Below are 16,605 nucleotides of genomic sequence, written 5' to 3'. Positions count from 1 at the left end.
AGTGGACTTCACACTACTTGATAACTCCATTTGCCTTAGTTGGTGATGGCCCACAAAAAGAAAAGTCAAGTTTCTGTTAAACAGAAGATCTACAAATTGGACAATTTTTCTTGCCCTTCATTAGCCATTTCTATATGCACGTTGCGTGATATTCGTGTCCGCAACGGAGTGTACCAATTGAGTCGTCATTTACATACTCAGATAGGCATATGGAACATATCTCTTCTGAATCAACTTCAACTTTATTACCACAATGACTTCTTTTTTTCATCATCACAATTTCATCCTCCTCCTGCTGGTGGCTTACTTCAGTGTGATTGCCTGGTAGAGAAGGGCAATCCACGGAGGGGTTCACGGGCCGTGAAGAGGACCACGAACCGTCACCTTTCCCGTGGACTTGCACCCAGCAACTGGAACAACCAAAAATGCCTAAACGGTTCGCGAAGCGTCACACAGACCGTGAGGTCATTTATGAAAAGGACACAGAATCCCCAAGGCCACTTTGAAGGACCACAGATGCCTAGACGGTTCGTGAATCTTCACACGAACCTTGAAGTCATCCGTGAAAGGGACTCATCAGATTTTGAGTTTTGGGTCAACTACAAGCGATCATCTCTCTCAGCAAAAAATGAATTAGGTGGCCCATGACCTATAAAATTAAAGATCTTTGAGTCATCTTTCCAACACCACCAAGTTTGCCTAATTTCGAGCCCGGAATAAAAAGTTATGCCCATGTTAGTGAAGCCTGTCAGGCAGGGCAACATCACAATCCACTAGAAGGGCCGTCATAGATGGCCCGTGAAGCCTCCCGTGAGAGGCACCTCGTCAACTTTAAGTCAGGGTCGTAGTGGTATTTTCCCTATATGTTTGGTACTTAAACTACATCATTTTACCTCGTCTAAGCCCAATTAATTAGTCAAAATCTACCTAAAACATTCATTGTCCTAAAATCATTAGACTTAGAAAGGAAGGAAGAGAAAGAGGCGATAGTTTTCTCTCCAGAACAAGCAGAGCTTTCCTTCAAGTTAGCCTCAAAATTCAAAGGATTTCTCCGTAGTTTTCTTCACCAGGTATGTGGGTATTCAGTAAGGGTTTCGTTCACCCTTATACCCAAAACTTCAGACTCCTTTTTTGATTATTATGGTTTTATGAAACTAGCTTTGTTGCCCAACTATGCAGATTCTTTACAAAGTTAGTTCTTGTGATTACTACTCAATTTTATATTTGTTTAATGAGTTTGCATGAATTCTTATGGAGATTTGAAAGGAAAAGAACTTAGCATGTTATTTTAGTACTTTCACGTGAATTAACTCTTCTCCAGAATTTAGCACAGGGTGTTAGCATTTAGTTCTAAACAGAATTTAGTCAGTTTTCTGTCCACAGGTTTTTTCAAAAATTGTTTTCAAACCTGTTTAGTTCTGTCTCATGAATTCAGGACCACAATTTAAAATAAGCTACTAGTGTTCAGTTTGGGAGTAGTGCTTAGCACCGAGTTGGACTAGAGTTCAATGTACCCTCAAGTCCCTGAACTACGTGTCATCGTCGGTTTATAAGTCCCCTTTGTTGGGCATCAGTTTTAGTGATCATGCCACAATCATGCTTTTATACCCCCATCAAGGTATATTGGGTCCTCTCAATGGGGCATATACAACGGACTCCGCATTTAGTTCATGTAGTTTATGTCGATTAATAGAATCTCCCAAGGTATTAACTTCAGTAAGGTACTTCAGGCCTATAGTTGTATTTATTCTCAGTTTTTCAGCATGGTTCCAATTTACTCTTGCATTCTAGTTTTTATGTATTATGGTATCTTGAGCCAAACTCAGTTGATTTGGGTTGTTCTACTTTGAACTCAGTTATTTCTTTCAGAAATTCTCAGTTGAATTCCTTTAGATTATATTGATTATTCATTATTTATGTGTCCTCTTGGTTAGAGTTATTTCAGTATGCTTGTGATATGCCAGATTCAGGGTTAGCTTGGTTACTTGTGACCCTAGGTCCCGTGTTACGTCTAGGGGCTAGCCTCGGGGCGTGAAAAACTTGGTATCAAAACATCAGGATCAAGAGTCTTGGCTGTCTGAAAGCCGCACTAAGTAGTCTATTTCATGGGTGTGAAACGCGCTACACCTATGAGGGGTGTGCACAAGAAGATACTTAAACTTGTATAAAATTGAACAAATAGATACATTCGTCCTACATGGTGTAGTATGCCACATAGAACACGCGTGTCTACGTGTGATTTATAATACGCTTACCTCTCTATTAATCATTCAACATCTAATAAACAAGCAATTGTAAAAATAATTAATTATTTTCTCTTCAATTAAATGCTTGGGAATTCAAATTCACTAATTCTAACCTTATTCACGATCTATAATATTATCCAAAGGTCATTCAATCAATATATAATTAGTTCTACGATGCTCACATTATCTCCATCAATGAAATTTATACTTCAATTACCTCATTTTTAGTAGTTTTTATGTTAAAGGTCCCATCTTAATTGAACTTAAGGTTTTCAGCCATCACAATTTTATGTTTTTGAACAACTTCATGCTAGAAAGCATTGATTTACAATCTAAAAGCAATTCAAGGTGATATGACTCAAAGATCTTTAATTGATTTAATAGGTCGTGGAACACGTAACTCTTTATATTATGAATGGTGCTCAATGATATGACCATTGCACATAAAGTTACGGTGACACCTCACAATGTCAGTTAAATACAAGAAAGAAAGAAAGAAGGAAAGGGCAATGTCAGAAGTTGTTGTCCGTTTGCTCTTGAAACATTATGCATGGCTTTATTTATTTTTGGTACTTCCACTTTTTGTTGGTTATATGTCAATGATGAAGAAAAGACAATTGTTCACGAGACACACTCTAGGTATTTTTGAATGGATACTTATGGTTATGATTTTATATAAAAAAAACCCATTTTCGCGTTACGAGTAACAAATCACTCTCAATTCGCTTCACTATTACTAAGCGCTCTCTCTCTCTCATCAAAGCTTCTCCATTCAATATGGCCGGAAAAAGTAAGATTTTGTTCATTGGAGGTACTGGTTACATCGGAAAGTTCATCGTTGAAGCTAGTGCTAAAGCTGGTCACGACACATTTGTCTTGGTCACAGAATCAACTCTTTCCAAAGCCAAACTCATTGATACTTTCAAGAGTTTTGGTGTCACCTTCCTCCATGTATGTACATTATTATTTTGTTTTAGTTTTGAAATGCAAGAAGATTAAGATGATCTGTTTGTGGTTATAAAATGCAGGGAGATTTATATGATCATGAGAGTTTAGTGAAGGCAATAAAGCAAGTGGATGTTGTGATTTCTATTGTAGGTCATGCTGTTTTAGCTGATCAAGTCAACATCATTGCTGCTATCAAGGAAGCTGGCAATGTCAAGGTAAATTTATATAATGAGATATTAGCTCTTAATGAGATATTATACATCACTTCAATCTAGGCCATCCAAATTCATTAATCACTAATTCAATTTCCACTCTCCGCGTGTTATAATTAGGGTCGAACAAAATCAAATTAAATCGCAAATTGAGTCAATTAAAAAAAAAAGATTAGTGGTTTGATTTGACTTAGTTTGGTATTGAAAAAACCCCGACTAAATATACTTGGGTTGGTTTGATTTTTACTAAAAAAAGTCAAGTCAAGACCAAACCAACCTGATATTATATATATAATTTTAAGAATTTATTTTATGCAGAAAAATATTTACTTTGATATAATTTATAAATATTTCTTATATTTTTTTTTATATACTCCCTCTGTCCCAATTTATGTGACTTACTTTCTTTTTTAGGCAGTCCAAAAAAGAATAACACATTTCTATATTAAATAACAATTTAACCATAAAATGTCTATTTTACCCTTAATGAAATGATTTACAACCACACAAATTTCTATCATTCATTTTGGACCACAAGTTTTAAAAGTCTTTCTTTCTTTCTTAAACTCTGTGCCGAGTCAAACTAACTCACATAAAATGGGACGGAGGGAGTAGGTTTTATCTTTTAATTAACATATTATTTCAAGTTGGAGACTTAGAATTTTGAATAGGGCAATAACGGTAATAGTCCATAGATATGAGTAACTTTGATAAAGCTCAAATTAATATTAATTCTAACAAAAAAATAAAATCAATTCAAGTCTAAGAATGACAATAATTTGGAATATTTGTTCTTTAGTTTTACATTCGTTTAGATAATTAGAATACATAACCTAATTTTAGTTTTTCTTTAGGGTCGTTTGGTTTGACTACAAGTTATGTTGTGATAAGTTATGCTAGGATAAGTTTTACTAGATAAGTTATGTTGGGATTAATTTTTGTTGCTTGTTTGGTTTGTCATATTCAAACTTATATTCATTGCATAATTTCTAAGAATAAGTTGTTTGTTTACAAAAATACCCTTCACCTTATTTAGTATTTTTTTTTTTTACATTTTCTATGCAAGTTTTAGTTATTCATTCTTAGAAATAAAAATTTTCATCTTATTTAGCTTAAATATTTTTGGGTGTTCATTTCCATAATTGTGCTGTGTTTTTAAAATTAAAATTTCATCTTATTTAACTTAAAAATAAAACTTTCATCTTATTTAGTTTAAAAATAAAACATTCATCTTATTTAGCTTAAAAATAAAACTTCCATTTTAAGTTTATTAAAAGTAATAGAAATTTTATTATTAAAGGTATCTACATTTTAATTGATATATAAAACATAATTATTAAGTGAGTAATAAACTATTTATTAAAAATATTTAGTAGTGAAGTGAACATTTTGAGAGAAATCAAAATATAAATAAACATAAGAATTAGGCAAATAAATTCAACTTATATTATATTTATAAATAAAAATTGTATTTATAAAATGTAATTTTTTAATAGAAAAATATATTATCATAAGAACAACAAATAATTAAGGTTGTGAATGTTATTATAAATGATGTTAATATTCATGAATGTAAAGTGGTGTATAAAAATGGGGTTTAAGCAGGGTTGTTTTGTTATTTTACCTATCTAATCCCACGATAAGTTGTCCTGATTATTATCCCATATTTTGTGTCATCATTCATCTCATAATTTTTTGTGTCATCATTCATCTCATATTTTGTGCCATTTTCTTTAAAAAAAACACCTTACACAGTTGTATTTTGGTAGGACTAAAGAAATATTTGGAGTATGTTATATATTTGTATGAATACTTTATCGGAATATATAACCCAAAAAATTTAATTTCATTTGTTACAGAATCTTTTAAGTAATAATTTTGTTTGTTACATAATTTTTAATAAAGCACAAAAAGTAGAATCAATATTTCTAAGTTTTTACATGACCATGAGTTTTCATTCTTTGATCTATTTACTATTTGAAAATAAGTTTATCTTAATGCTTTTTCTTTCAGAGATTCTTTCCCTCTGAATTTGGGAATGATGTAGATCGTCTCCATACCGTTGAGCCTGCTAAAACAACATTTAATACTAAAATTCAAATTCGTCGCGCTGTTGAAGCTGAAGGAATACCATTCACTTATGTTGTCAACTTCTATTGTGCTGATTTTTTTCTTCCAAATTTGGCACAACCTGGACCTGTAGTTGGACCTTCTGCTGGTCCACCCAAAGACAAAGTTATCATCTTAGGAGATGGTAATGCTAAAGGTAAATTAAACTCCGATTTGGTTCAAAATTTTCATATGAACATGCATGTTGCTATAAGTTTCTTTTGTATATATCTACGTACAGCTGTTTTTAATAAAGGACTAGACTTTGCTACGTATACCATAAAGGCTGTCGATGATCCAAAAACACTTAACAAAATCCTCTACATCAAGCCTCCACAAAATATAATTACGTTAAACGAGTTGGTATCCTTGTGGGAGAAGAAAACTGGAAAGAATCTTGAAAGAATATATGTACCAGGGGAACAAGTTCTCAACAACATACAAGGTATGTAAAACAACATTCATTCTATCCTTAGTGTCAAGTCTTGTCTATAAGGCGTAACTTGTTGTTTGTATTTCTTGCAGAAGCCTCGTTTCCATTGAATATGGCATTATCGATATCTTACCCTGCTTTTGTGAAGGGTGAACAAACTAATTTTGAAATTGATCCATCATTTGGAGTAGAGGCATCAGAGGTTTATCCTGATGTTAAATATACACCAGTGGATGAGATACTCAACCAGTATGTGTGAAATTTTAGAGTTCCTTCCTATTAAGGAGCTTCCTACCTTTAATTTCTTTGATGAATATTGTTGTTTTCAGATGCATGTAAAACATTTGACATGTTTCTATATTCTATTTTCGAAAAGTTCCTTTATTCTCAACTAATTTTGTCTAATTCTAGTGGTGCCTACTTTTTAAACAACGGAGTCGAGATAACTTGCTTGCACCTCAACTATTCCATTGATTATATGTTGTGTCCGACCATTTAACAGAAGTGAATTCAAGAATCGCAAGGGTGATTTCTCTAGCTTGTACCAGCAGCACAAGGGCACTCTTATGATTTTCATGAGTTCACGGTTATCTATATTCTACTTTCTGCCAATTTCTCAAAGTAGAGATCATATTATCATATATTACTAAAACTGGGAGCAAAAAAATCAGAAACAGATTAGAAAAAATATACGAAATATTTTTTCTTAAAGAAGAATTGTTGTCAATCTGTGTTTAAAGAATCTTACTGATTCCAACAAACTTTGCAAAAACACGAAGTTACCAAAGTTTACTGAACTAATGAAGAACAGAAGAACATAAATTAATTCACAAATCTAAAATCTGTAACGCATACCAGAATTTGGAAAAATAGAAAGAAGATCAAGCCCACTGAATGCACAGTGTCCCCTTAAGGAAATTATTCCCCTCTAGTATCCGAGGTTTGATTTGGAATATGTCCTCCCAGGATAGAATGATCGCAATCACCAGTGTATTGATACCCAAAACGCTGGTGTCAGTGAGCCACTCAACGGCAGTAAAGTACACTTAGAATACTAGATTTAGTAGTAGAAGAAGTCCATAAATTGGTTCTTCTAAAATGAGAGAAAATCCCTCAATTTATAGATAACAGAGGGTAGTGTGAAAAGGTTCTTATTGTGCCTTACCGGAAAGGTCACAAACCTTTGAAAAGTCATAATCTTTCGGAAAGGTCACCACCTTTCATATAAGTCACAACTTTTCATAAAAGTCACAACTTTTGATAAAAGTCACAACTCTTCATAATAGTCACAACTTTTCATCAAAGTCACAACTCTTCATAAAAGTCGCAACTCTTCATTTTCCATTCACACCTTTTAAAACTCAACAATGTTGTGTCCGACCATTTAACAGAAGCGAATCCAGGAATCGCAAGGGTGATTTCTCTAGCTTGTACCAGCAGCACAAGGGCACTCTTATGATTTTCATGAGTTCACTGTTATCTATATTCTACTTTCTGCCAATTTGTCAAAGTAGAGATCATATTATCATATATTACTAAAAGTGGGAGCAAAAAAAATTGAAAGTTGAAATGCCAAAATATCCCTATAAAGTTAAGTAACTACAATAATGCCATCAATAAAGAAATAAATTATTCCCTTATAATCATATCATATTATTATTATATTAATATTAAATGAAAAGGTGTTAAGTCAAAAGTTAAAAGACAAAGAAATTGTTAGACATTTTTACCCTTTCAATAACTAAATTAGTTACATTTTTTCTTGGTATTGATTTTTTTATTTCTCTCTTTTAATTTATTTGATATATATATATTCCTCATTTGCCGTTCTTTGTCCCATTTAACTCAAATCAATACATAGAATTTTAAAAGTCACTATTAAACTCACGTACAGTCCCTTAATTGCAACTTTATAATTAAAAGGTCAAAACTCATCACTTATTTAAAGTTATAACTCTTGTATGCCCAATTAAAAAATCAGAAGGCTCATTAACTTGGTTGTTATTAGTTTTATTTCAAAGGTATTTAAGAAAAGAAACTTTTTAGTGTGGGTTATTTCACCAGCAAAGATTCTACACGCAAATACTTGCACTACACTTTTTTCTTTTTTATTTATTAATTATTTATCTTCTTTATTTGCTTTAGATACTCACTTTCATAATTCATATTTAATTGCTTGTTCAATTGCTACTCTTAATAATAATATTCATAACTCTCATGTTTTTCATATTTATAACCTTCAATATTTAATTTATAACTTTAAGATATCTTTGATATTCCTCCATTTTTATCTATATAAATTCATCATTTCATGAAACCTCTGCATTCCCAAGATTATCCTTTTTATTTTATAATTATAGCAGAGAAACACTTGTATTATTATTGTGCTATTTGATTCATGCTTTAGTTTGACTCAATGAAGAGGACACTTGAATCTTCATTAATTATGGGAGAAGATATCGACAAGAACTCGAAAAATAATATACTGATTATGTATTTCTTTTCATCCATATTGTTATGATTAAAGTTTTAAAAATAATGTATATGTTGTATTTTTTTCTTCTTTTTTTACGCTTTCTCTCCATTAGACTTCTATACTTTAATTTTCTATGAATTTCTAATTGTAGTAAGTCTACATTTTTATTTTAGCTCAAATTAGTCATTTTTTACTTTATTGGACGTTTGCTAACTATTACTAACATTTCAAATTTATTGTTGATTCCTTAAAAGAAATTTAATTATAAACACTAATTAAAATATGTCACTCATTTGATTTTTCTTATAAATTTTTTAAATATTAATTTATAATTATTGCATTTTATTACTCATTAACATATTTATATTGAATTTTAATCATTCTAACGACTCTATAAAATTTTACATGGGACACACGTGCAACGCACGGGCCCAGAGACTAATACATATATACACATGATTTATTTCAATTATGCTTCTTTTTTGTCTCAGCGCAGTTTAGGAGAGCTAACATGCGCCGCACCTGAAAATGGCTAGGGGATGAGGGAAGAAGCTTAACACGGTCATCGGAGATAAAGCAACAAAGATACATATAGCAAAAGAGTTGGGTGTTTGTTAGAACAATGGCCAACATTAGCGGGTGCTAAAACCCCAATTCAGAATGCTAAAACCCCGACCCAAAACAATGTGATTGTGATGGAAACGACCATTTTAGTGAATTCGCATGAGAGTACATGCCATTCCAATGAGGAAACTGCTTCAGACCTACTAAGACACCAGGGGAAATGTGTACAAGGATGGAGAAGGAGACCACAGAGGCACCAGAGAAGATGAAGCTGGCGAACCTATTCAAAGGAAATCGACTAGCAGCACAAGAAATGACACTCCAATATATAGCACCGTTAGTGCTCAATGGAGAAATAGTGGTGGAACTGTGCAAAGCAGAGGTGCATCTGGAAACTCAAAGGTGGGAGCATGCATTGGTCCTCTATGTGGAAGGGGTTGAACCCACCATTGCGGCAATTGAAAGGTACATAGCAGCTAACTTTTAAAAAAAAACAAATTTTAGGTCCATAGATGGACCCATTTTCTTAAAATCTACACAAAACAAAGTAACCCAGTTCGTACAAAACAGATCGGCCCAAAAACTTGGTCCAAAAAAGGAAGGTTTCCTAATTATCTAGATGTAACTTAGGCACACTTCCATGAGTACACAGTACTTCTCTCCTCTAGTCTTTTCCTCCTTGTGTGATGTTACCCTTGAGCTGAAATCTGCACTTCATCTTATTTCTCCTTTGGGTTATCTTCAAGCTCCATCATTGGTTGTTGGTAATGGCTTCGTCTATCATCTCCGGTGAGTCCAACTCTCGCCGTGTTTCAGGTGGTCGAGGTACATCTCCAATGGATTGAAACGACTTTATCTGTGTAAGTTCTTCTTCCATCACTTTTCCCATCTCATTTCTTCCATTAGTTCTTTGCCTCTCACAAAATCTATCATATCTATAGAAAATCACTATTGATGTTTTGCTTTGGATTGTTGTGGTGGTAGGCGCTAAATACCCATCTCTTTGCATCTAGGGTATCTAGTAAGATTAATCACATATATGTTGTCAGTCACTAGGATTATGTGTTTTTTATTCCCTTGGGCATGTAAATATTAGGATCCCTTTTATGTTTCTCTATGTTGTGTGAATGTATTTTCCCCCTTCCCCTGTTATTTCTTTGCTGAATCATTGCCTGTTTATTTTCTGTGTCCTAATCCTAAGATTAGGAATCTGAGCCTTATCCATGTTTATGTGCCTCCTTGTAGAAACTGGTAGCTCATGAAAGCTATGGTATTCCTTTGTGCCTTGCGTGTCTACTACTTCATTAGCTAACGAATCTGCTACTGTGTTTCTTTCTCAGAATATATGCTTGATGATTCCTTGTAAAAATTGTAGTTGGACCCTTATGGCTTCTATTATCTCGATAAGCTCCCATGGTACCTTCCATTCCCTCTCGATCATCATTTTCAGTGTGAGAGAGTCTGTTTCTATAGTTACTCCCTTTAAATTAAAGGACTGACAAAACCTCAAAGCTTCCTTAATAGCCATTGTTTTTGCTTCTGTATTTGTGGCTATTCCTATTCCTCTTGCAGTAGCATATATCAGATCTCCTACATCATCTCTTACACAAAAAGCAAGTGCATTGTTCCTTGGATTTCCCCTACACTCCTTGTCAGTATTACATTTCACCTTATCCCTTTCTGGAAATTTCGAAGTAACACAATAATAGTGTAGTCTTGGTTTGTATTCCTTCAATAATGTAACTATGTGAGGCCAATCCTCCTTTCCTATCTTCATCCAAGGGTATGAGCTTTTGATTATTTTCTAACCATGTCTTGTACTTGCCATATCATGTTATTTAAATCCATCGTTCCTCCATGCTTGATGCCATTTCTCCTTTTCCATATCGTCCACATTATGATTGCTGGCATTTCTCTGTATACTGATTCCAGCTTTGGTGTTGTGTAAATATTCCACCATGTGTTTATGAGTTGTTTCAGATTCATGTCTTCTATGTCAATCCCTGCAAAAATAGCAAACTGCCTCCATAGCTTAGTAGCTATGGGTGCTGTTAAAAAAAGATGAGTCATAGTTTCTTCTGTCTTCTCCTCACAACACCAACATCTAGACACAATATTTATCTTCATTCTCTTCAAATTGTCATCTGTGGCAATCTTCCTCCTCCAGGCTTTCCATAAGAAAAAAATCACTTTAAAAGGGACACCCTTTGCCCAGATTTTGTTATTTTCTGCCTTCTTTTCCCTTCTCTGTCTCAGTAGTTCCCAGGCTGATTTCACAGTGAAGTTGCCTTGGGTGTTCCCCATCCACCAAGATACATCATTACTCTGTAATTCAGCTGGAGGAACTATATTCTCCACAATATGTACTATCATTTCCTCAGATAATTTATCCCTCAATTTCTGTATATCCCATTCTCCTCCCCTTATAAAATCTCTAACTTCCAGTTCCTCTTCTCTTGCGCCTTCTCCTTCTATAAAATATAAAGCCCCTTGTCTAGTCCAATTATCAAACCAAAAGCTAGAATTCCATGCTTTTAGTTACCACCATATGTTGTGCTCTATGTCCTCTTTTACTGCTTACATTTTTCTCCATATGTGTGAAGCACCACATCCTTTTGTCATGATAGGATGTGACTTTTTATAGTAATTGTTCCACATTGAAGCTCTCCACATGGACGATGTAGAAGTTCTGAAATTCCACCATAGCTTAGCAAATAGAGTATTAGACACTATGCGTAAAGACCGAAGACCAATTCCTCCCTCCTTTTTTGGATAACACAAATTTTCTCAAGACACCCAATGTTTGTTTCTTGATCCTGTAGCATTTTCCCAAAAGAATTTTGCAACAATTCTATGAAGTTGCTTAATCACACCAGTCGGGGGATTCATAGCTGAGAGTAGATACACTGGCATAGTTTGCAGCATATGTGTAATCAAAATATTCCTTCCCCCAAATGTTCATAACTTGTTCTGCCATAGGTTAAGCCTTTTCATCACCTTCTTGATCAACTCTTCAAAATGACTTTTATTCTTCTTTCCATAAAATACAGGGCAACCCAAATATATAAATGGGAAATTGCCTTGTTTGATGCCCGTTAACCTCTTGATTCGCTTACACACTCTTACTGGTGTCTTTTCATGAAGATAAAATAAGCTTTTTTCCAGATTGATCATCCGTCCTGACTCGAGTTCATACTCTCGCAATACCTTCATCATTTTGTGAATTGATACTCCATTCCCTGAGCAAAATAATATGGTATCATCTGCATATGAAAGATGATTTATTTTTGGACTCCACTTAGGCATACCATAGCCTATGAAATCATGTTCTTCATATAAATTATTCAGATTCCTTGCCAATACTTCTGCAGCAATTATGAAAAGAGTGGGTGATAATGGATCTCCTTGCTTTAGACCTCTAGATGATTGAAAAAAATCATATGACTGCCCATTCATCAAAACTGAATACCAGTTACTACTTATTAATCTGTCAATCATATCTATAATCCGTTTTGCGAAACCAAAGCTTCTTAACACCCTTACAAGAAACTTCCACGAAACTCTATCATATGCCTTTTCCATATCAAGCTTCACCACTATATTGTGAAATTTGTTTCTCATGTTAATGTCTCTGATAATCTCTTGTGCAAGCAATACATTCTCATTAATACTCCGTCCCTTCACAAAGCCTAACTGATTAAGAGAGATAATTTTGGGCAGCACCTTCACCATTCTTTCATGCATCAGCCTCGATATAATCTTATTTGTAAACGTACTTAAACTAATAGGCCTCAAGTCTCCAAAGGTCTTTACCTCCTCCTTCTTTGGAATAAGCACTAGATTGGTATGAGCCACATATCTGGGTAACTCTTGCCCACAAAAGAAAGCTTTCACCATATTTGTAATATCATTACCAATTATTTCCCAACATGATTGGAAAAATTGGCCTGAGAAACCATCATGTCCACTTGCACTATCACCATTCAATGAGAAAACCACATGTTTCAACTCTTCTTTGGATGTCATCTGCACCATCCCCTCATTCTCCCCTTCCGTGATAATTAAATTTAGGAATACAGTGGATCAAATCCATTGTATTATTCTCTGAGCTCCCGAAATTGTTCCTTAAACACATTGACCGTTTCTTCTCCTATAATCTGCGGATTACTAATTATATCTCCCTGTGGTGTTTGAATTTCTTTGACTTGAAGCTTTCTCCTTCTTCCCTTCACATAAGCATGAAAAAAATTAGTGTTCTTATCGCCATCCATGAACCACTTCATACCTTCTTTTTACTTCCAGTATTCTTCCTCAATATTAAGGTATCTCTTCAATTCTGTCTCCGCCTTGCTAAGTGAACTTCTATTTTCTACAGTAGGCGAGATTTCTAACTGTACTTTCTTTGTCTTCACCACATCTTCTAATGTAGCAATTTTTTGGAAAATATTTCCAAAGGTTTTCTTGCTCCATTTTGATAAAGTCGTTTGGGTCCCCTTCAATTTGGAATGGACTATAAAGAATGGAGATCCTGTTATTTCTTCAATCCAGCTTTCCTCTACTATCTTCATGAAATCTTTGTGCTTCGTCCAAAAGTTCAGGAATCTAAATGCTTTTACCACGTGTTCCTGAGAGTCATCACACATCACATGTAGTGGAACATGATCAGAGCTTTGTCTAATTAGATGATGCACCTCACTATTAGGTAGTAATTGCATAAATTCATTGTTCCCCAATACTCTATCCAGTCGCTTGAAGATACAATCATTTTCAATTCGTCCATTCCACCAAGTGTAGCAGCTACCTACAAATTTCAACTTATTTAAAGCGCAAACATTGATACAAGCAGCAAAGTCAGCCATTTCATATTGTCACTGGTAAACCACCTAGTTTCTCTGACTCATCTACAATTGTATTGAAATTACCACCCACCAACCAAGGGCTACTAGGTTGAGAAACAATATGCTCCAAATCTTCCCATAATTCTAGTCTTTCCAAGGCCCTACATCTTGCATACACAGCCGTTACCCTGAAACAATCATCCATATCTCTCAGTTGGATTTGCATTGTTAATTGTTGTATAGAATCTGTTGAACCCTTCTCCACCCAATCATCTTCCCAGAAGACCCAAATTTTGGATGAATAGTTTACTCTAGCATTAGGAAGACCCAACTTCCTCCTATAAGCTTCCAGTTCACTAGGGCTATGAAATGGTTCTAATAAAGCAATGTATGAATATTGATGTCGTTTATGCAGATCTACTAGTCGCTCAAAAGATTTTTGAGTCCTAACAGACCTGATATTCCAGAAAATGATCTTATTTATCATTAAATTGATGTAAAAGGCGACCCCTTCTTACTCCTTGTATTTATTTGTGAATGAGGTTGAACCTGCTTTATATTCTTCGTCATTTTGCTTTTAAGATTATCAATCTGCCTTGGTGAAAGATCCCCATTTTTACTCACATATTCTACATTGATATCAATGCTTTCATCCTTCTCCGAATTTTGCTTATCACTTAGTTCCTTCGCTGTAAAAGTTTTTATTTTGGGAACGTCTCTATCTCCTGTTTCATCATTCGATTCCCCAATCAATTCCTCATTATCTTTTGAATGCACAAACACTGCTTCAATGTGAATTCCTCCACTCTCTTGCACATATTCTTGTACTGGATCTATTTTTGAAATTTCTTCTGATTGTTCAGAGTTATTTGCTGAACTCTGTGTGTCCTTCTGTTTGCTTTTAGTATTAAATCCTCTTGATTGTTCTTTTGTGCTTGCCACTGGTTCATGCTCAACTTGGTGATGTTCCACTTCTTTTTCATGGTCTCTCTCCTCGAGCACCTGAGCTGTCTTGTCCTCCTCTATCTTATCTTCCAGTGCTTCAAATTTACTGCCTGTAATTGTCCCCTGTACTTGTTGTGGTCTAGGATTCCATCGTTGCTCCACTCTTCCCTTGTATGGTTGTCTTCCCCCTTTATGATAATTTTTTCTTCTCTGCTCCTGGAAAACAACCTCTTCAACATTTTTTGTGTTTCCGTTATCTTCCTTTGATGTTCTTGCTACTCCATTCCTTTGTGTTATATTTGTTGTCTTCCTATTTACACCTTCATTCTCCTTATCTGCTGATATCCTTTCCTTTTTGTCCTCCTCTTTTGGATAAAGTTCTGGATGAATGATAAAACATTCCTTCTGATTATGCCCCTGAAGCTTTAGGCACATAGTCATAATTGATGTGTATCCACTTCTCCTTCACTTCTCCCGTTTTCATCCTCATACCTAAATTGATTATTTTTGGAAATTCTCCAAGTAGATTGACTTCTACTTTGACTCTTGCACAACTCGGCCTAGTTTTATTCTGGGTAGCCAAATCCACTTGCAAAGGTTTTCCAACTGCCGATGCCAAAGAAAACACCGCTTTCTGGCCAAAAAAATTTGGTGGCAATGCTGGAAAAGATATCCATGCTATTGCCGTGGATGTCTCCTCCTCTGGATCAAAACATGGATCCCACTTGAGTGTCCGCATTGGGTATGAATAATAATCATGTGTGATATAAAATTGAGGCTTGGATAAAAGTTTCACACACTACAAAAAAATGCTCAATTTATGGGAGTTATTTTGTCAATTTGAGGCAGTTTTTGACCCTCACAATAAGAATTGTGGCGGTTTTAAAAAATGCTACAATTACCTTTGCCACGAGCATATTTGTGGCGGTTTTAAGAAATCTCCATGACGACTGTCGCAAACGTGCATTGGAATTTGTGGAGGTTTTTTAAGTCAATTTGTGATAGTTTACAACCTCCATTATATTATTTTAAATTTTTTAAATTATGTTTGTGTGTGTTTAAAATTACCACAATGTGATATGTATATTCCCATAATCTAATTTGTGGAGGTTTGTGACCACCACAAATTGCAATATTTCTATAAAAAAAAATTACATCAAGCCTTTTTAATAATACATATAAATATTTTCTAAATATTTAATGTAAGTCATATTTCATTATACAAATCTGTAATAATTATAGGTAATTAGATAAATAAATATTGATACATACATATCCCTGTACACCTTGAACTAGAAGAAAGTTTAAAATTTAATTCATCTAAAAAATAAATTCATATGAAACTTTGGCCTTAATAACCTATTAGTGAAATCATACTCATCAATTCAAAGACAATGTAAATATATTTAAGCTCTCATTCAAAAAAGAGTAAAATGGTGTGGTTTCTTTCAACCCTACCTTGTTACCCATTTAAGTTTGTAGAATAAAATAGTTGTACTTTCTCCTTCCTTAATGCATGTAAGATTATATAGATATTAAAATAGACACTAATATTCGATAGAGCAATAATCTGTAAAATATTAGACAAGGTTACATTATTTTGACAGAAAATAAACATACAATTATAGAAAGAAAAAAACACGAATTGAAACTCAATTCTCAAATGAACAAAACAAACTTAATAGGTGTCAATAAGAATCAAACTGATACAAAATTTTGTAGAACACTAGTAATTGTTTTTATCTAAAATAAAAATAAAAATGAGGCTCATCTACAATCAATTAAAGGTCAGATATAATTTTCTTTATTGTGTAATGAAAACTAAAAAATATAT

General features: G+C 34.0%; 1 protein-coding gene across 1 annotated transcript; it reads left to right on the top strand.

Annotated features, from left to right (window-relative positions):
• The first annotated feature begins 2,658 nt into the window (after positions 1–2,658).
• LOC102587168 (isoflavone reductase homolog) lies at positions 2,659–6,344 on the top strand. The gene is made up of 6 exons (XM_006349536.2): positions 2,659–2,885; positions 3,010–3,197; positions 3,275–3,409; positions 5,420–5,672; positions 5,757–5,960; positions 6,041–6,344. The coding sequence occupies exons 1-6, from the start codon at positions 2,714–2,716 to the stop codon at positions 6,205–6,207; spliced, it is 1,119 nt and encodes a 372-aa protein (XP_006349598.2). The 5' UTR covers positions 2,659–2,713; the 3' UTR covers positions 6,208–6,344.
• Positions 6,345–16,605: the final 10,261 nt, after the last annotated feature.

This window comes from Solanum tuberosum, unplaced genomic scaffold, assembly GCF_000226075.1.
Source record: "Solanum tuberosum cultivar DM 1-3 516 R44 unplaced genomic scaffold, SolTub_3.0 scf00112, whole genome shotgun sequence".
NCBI classification, from domain to species: domain Eukaryota; kingdom Viridiplantae; phylum Streptophyta; class Magnoliopsida; order Solanales; family Solanaceae; genus Solanum; species Solanum tuberosum.
This window is presented reverse-complemented; position numbering and strand designations above follow the sequence as displayed.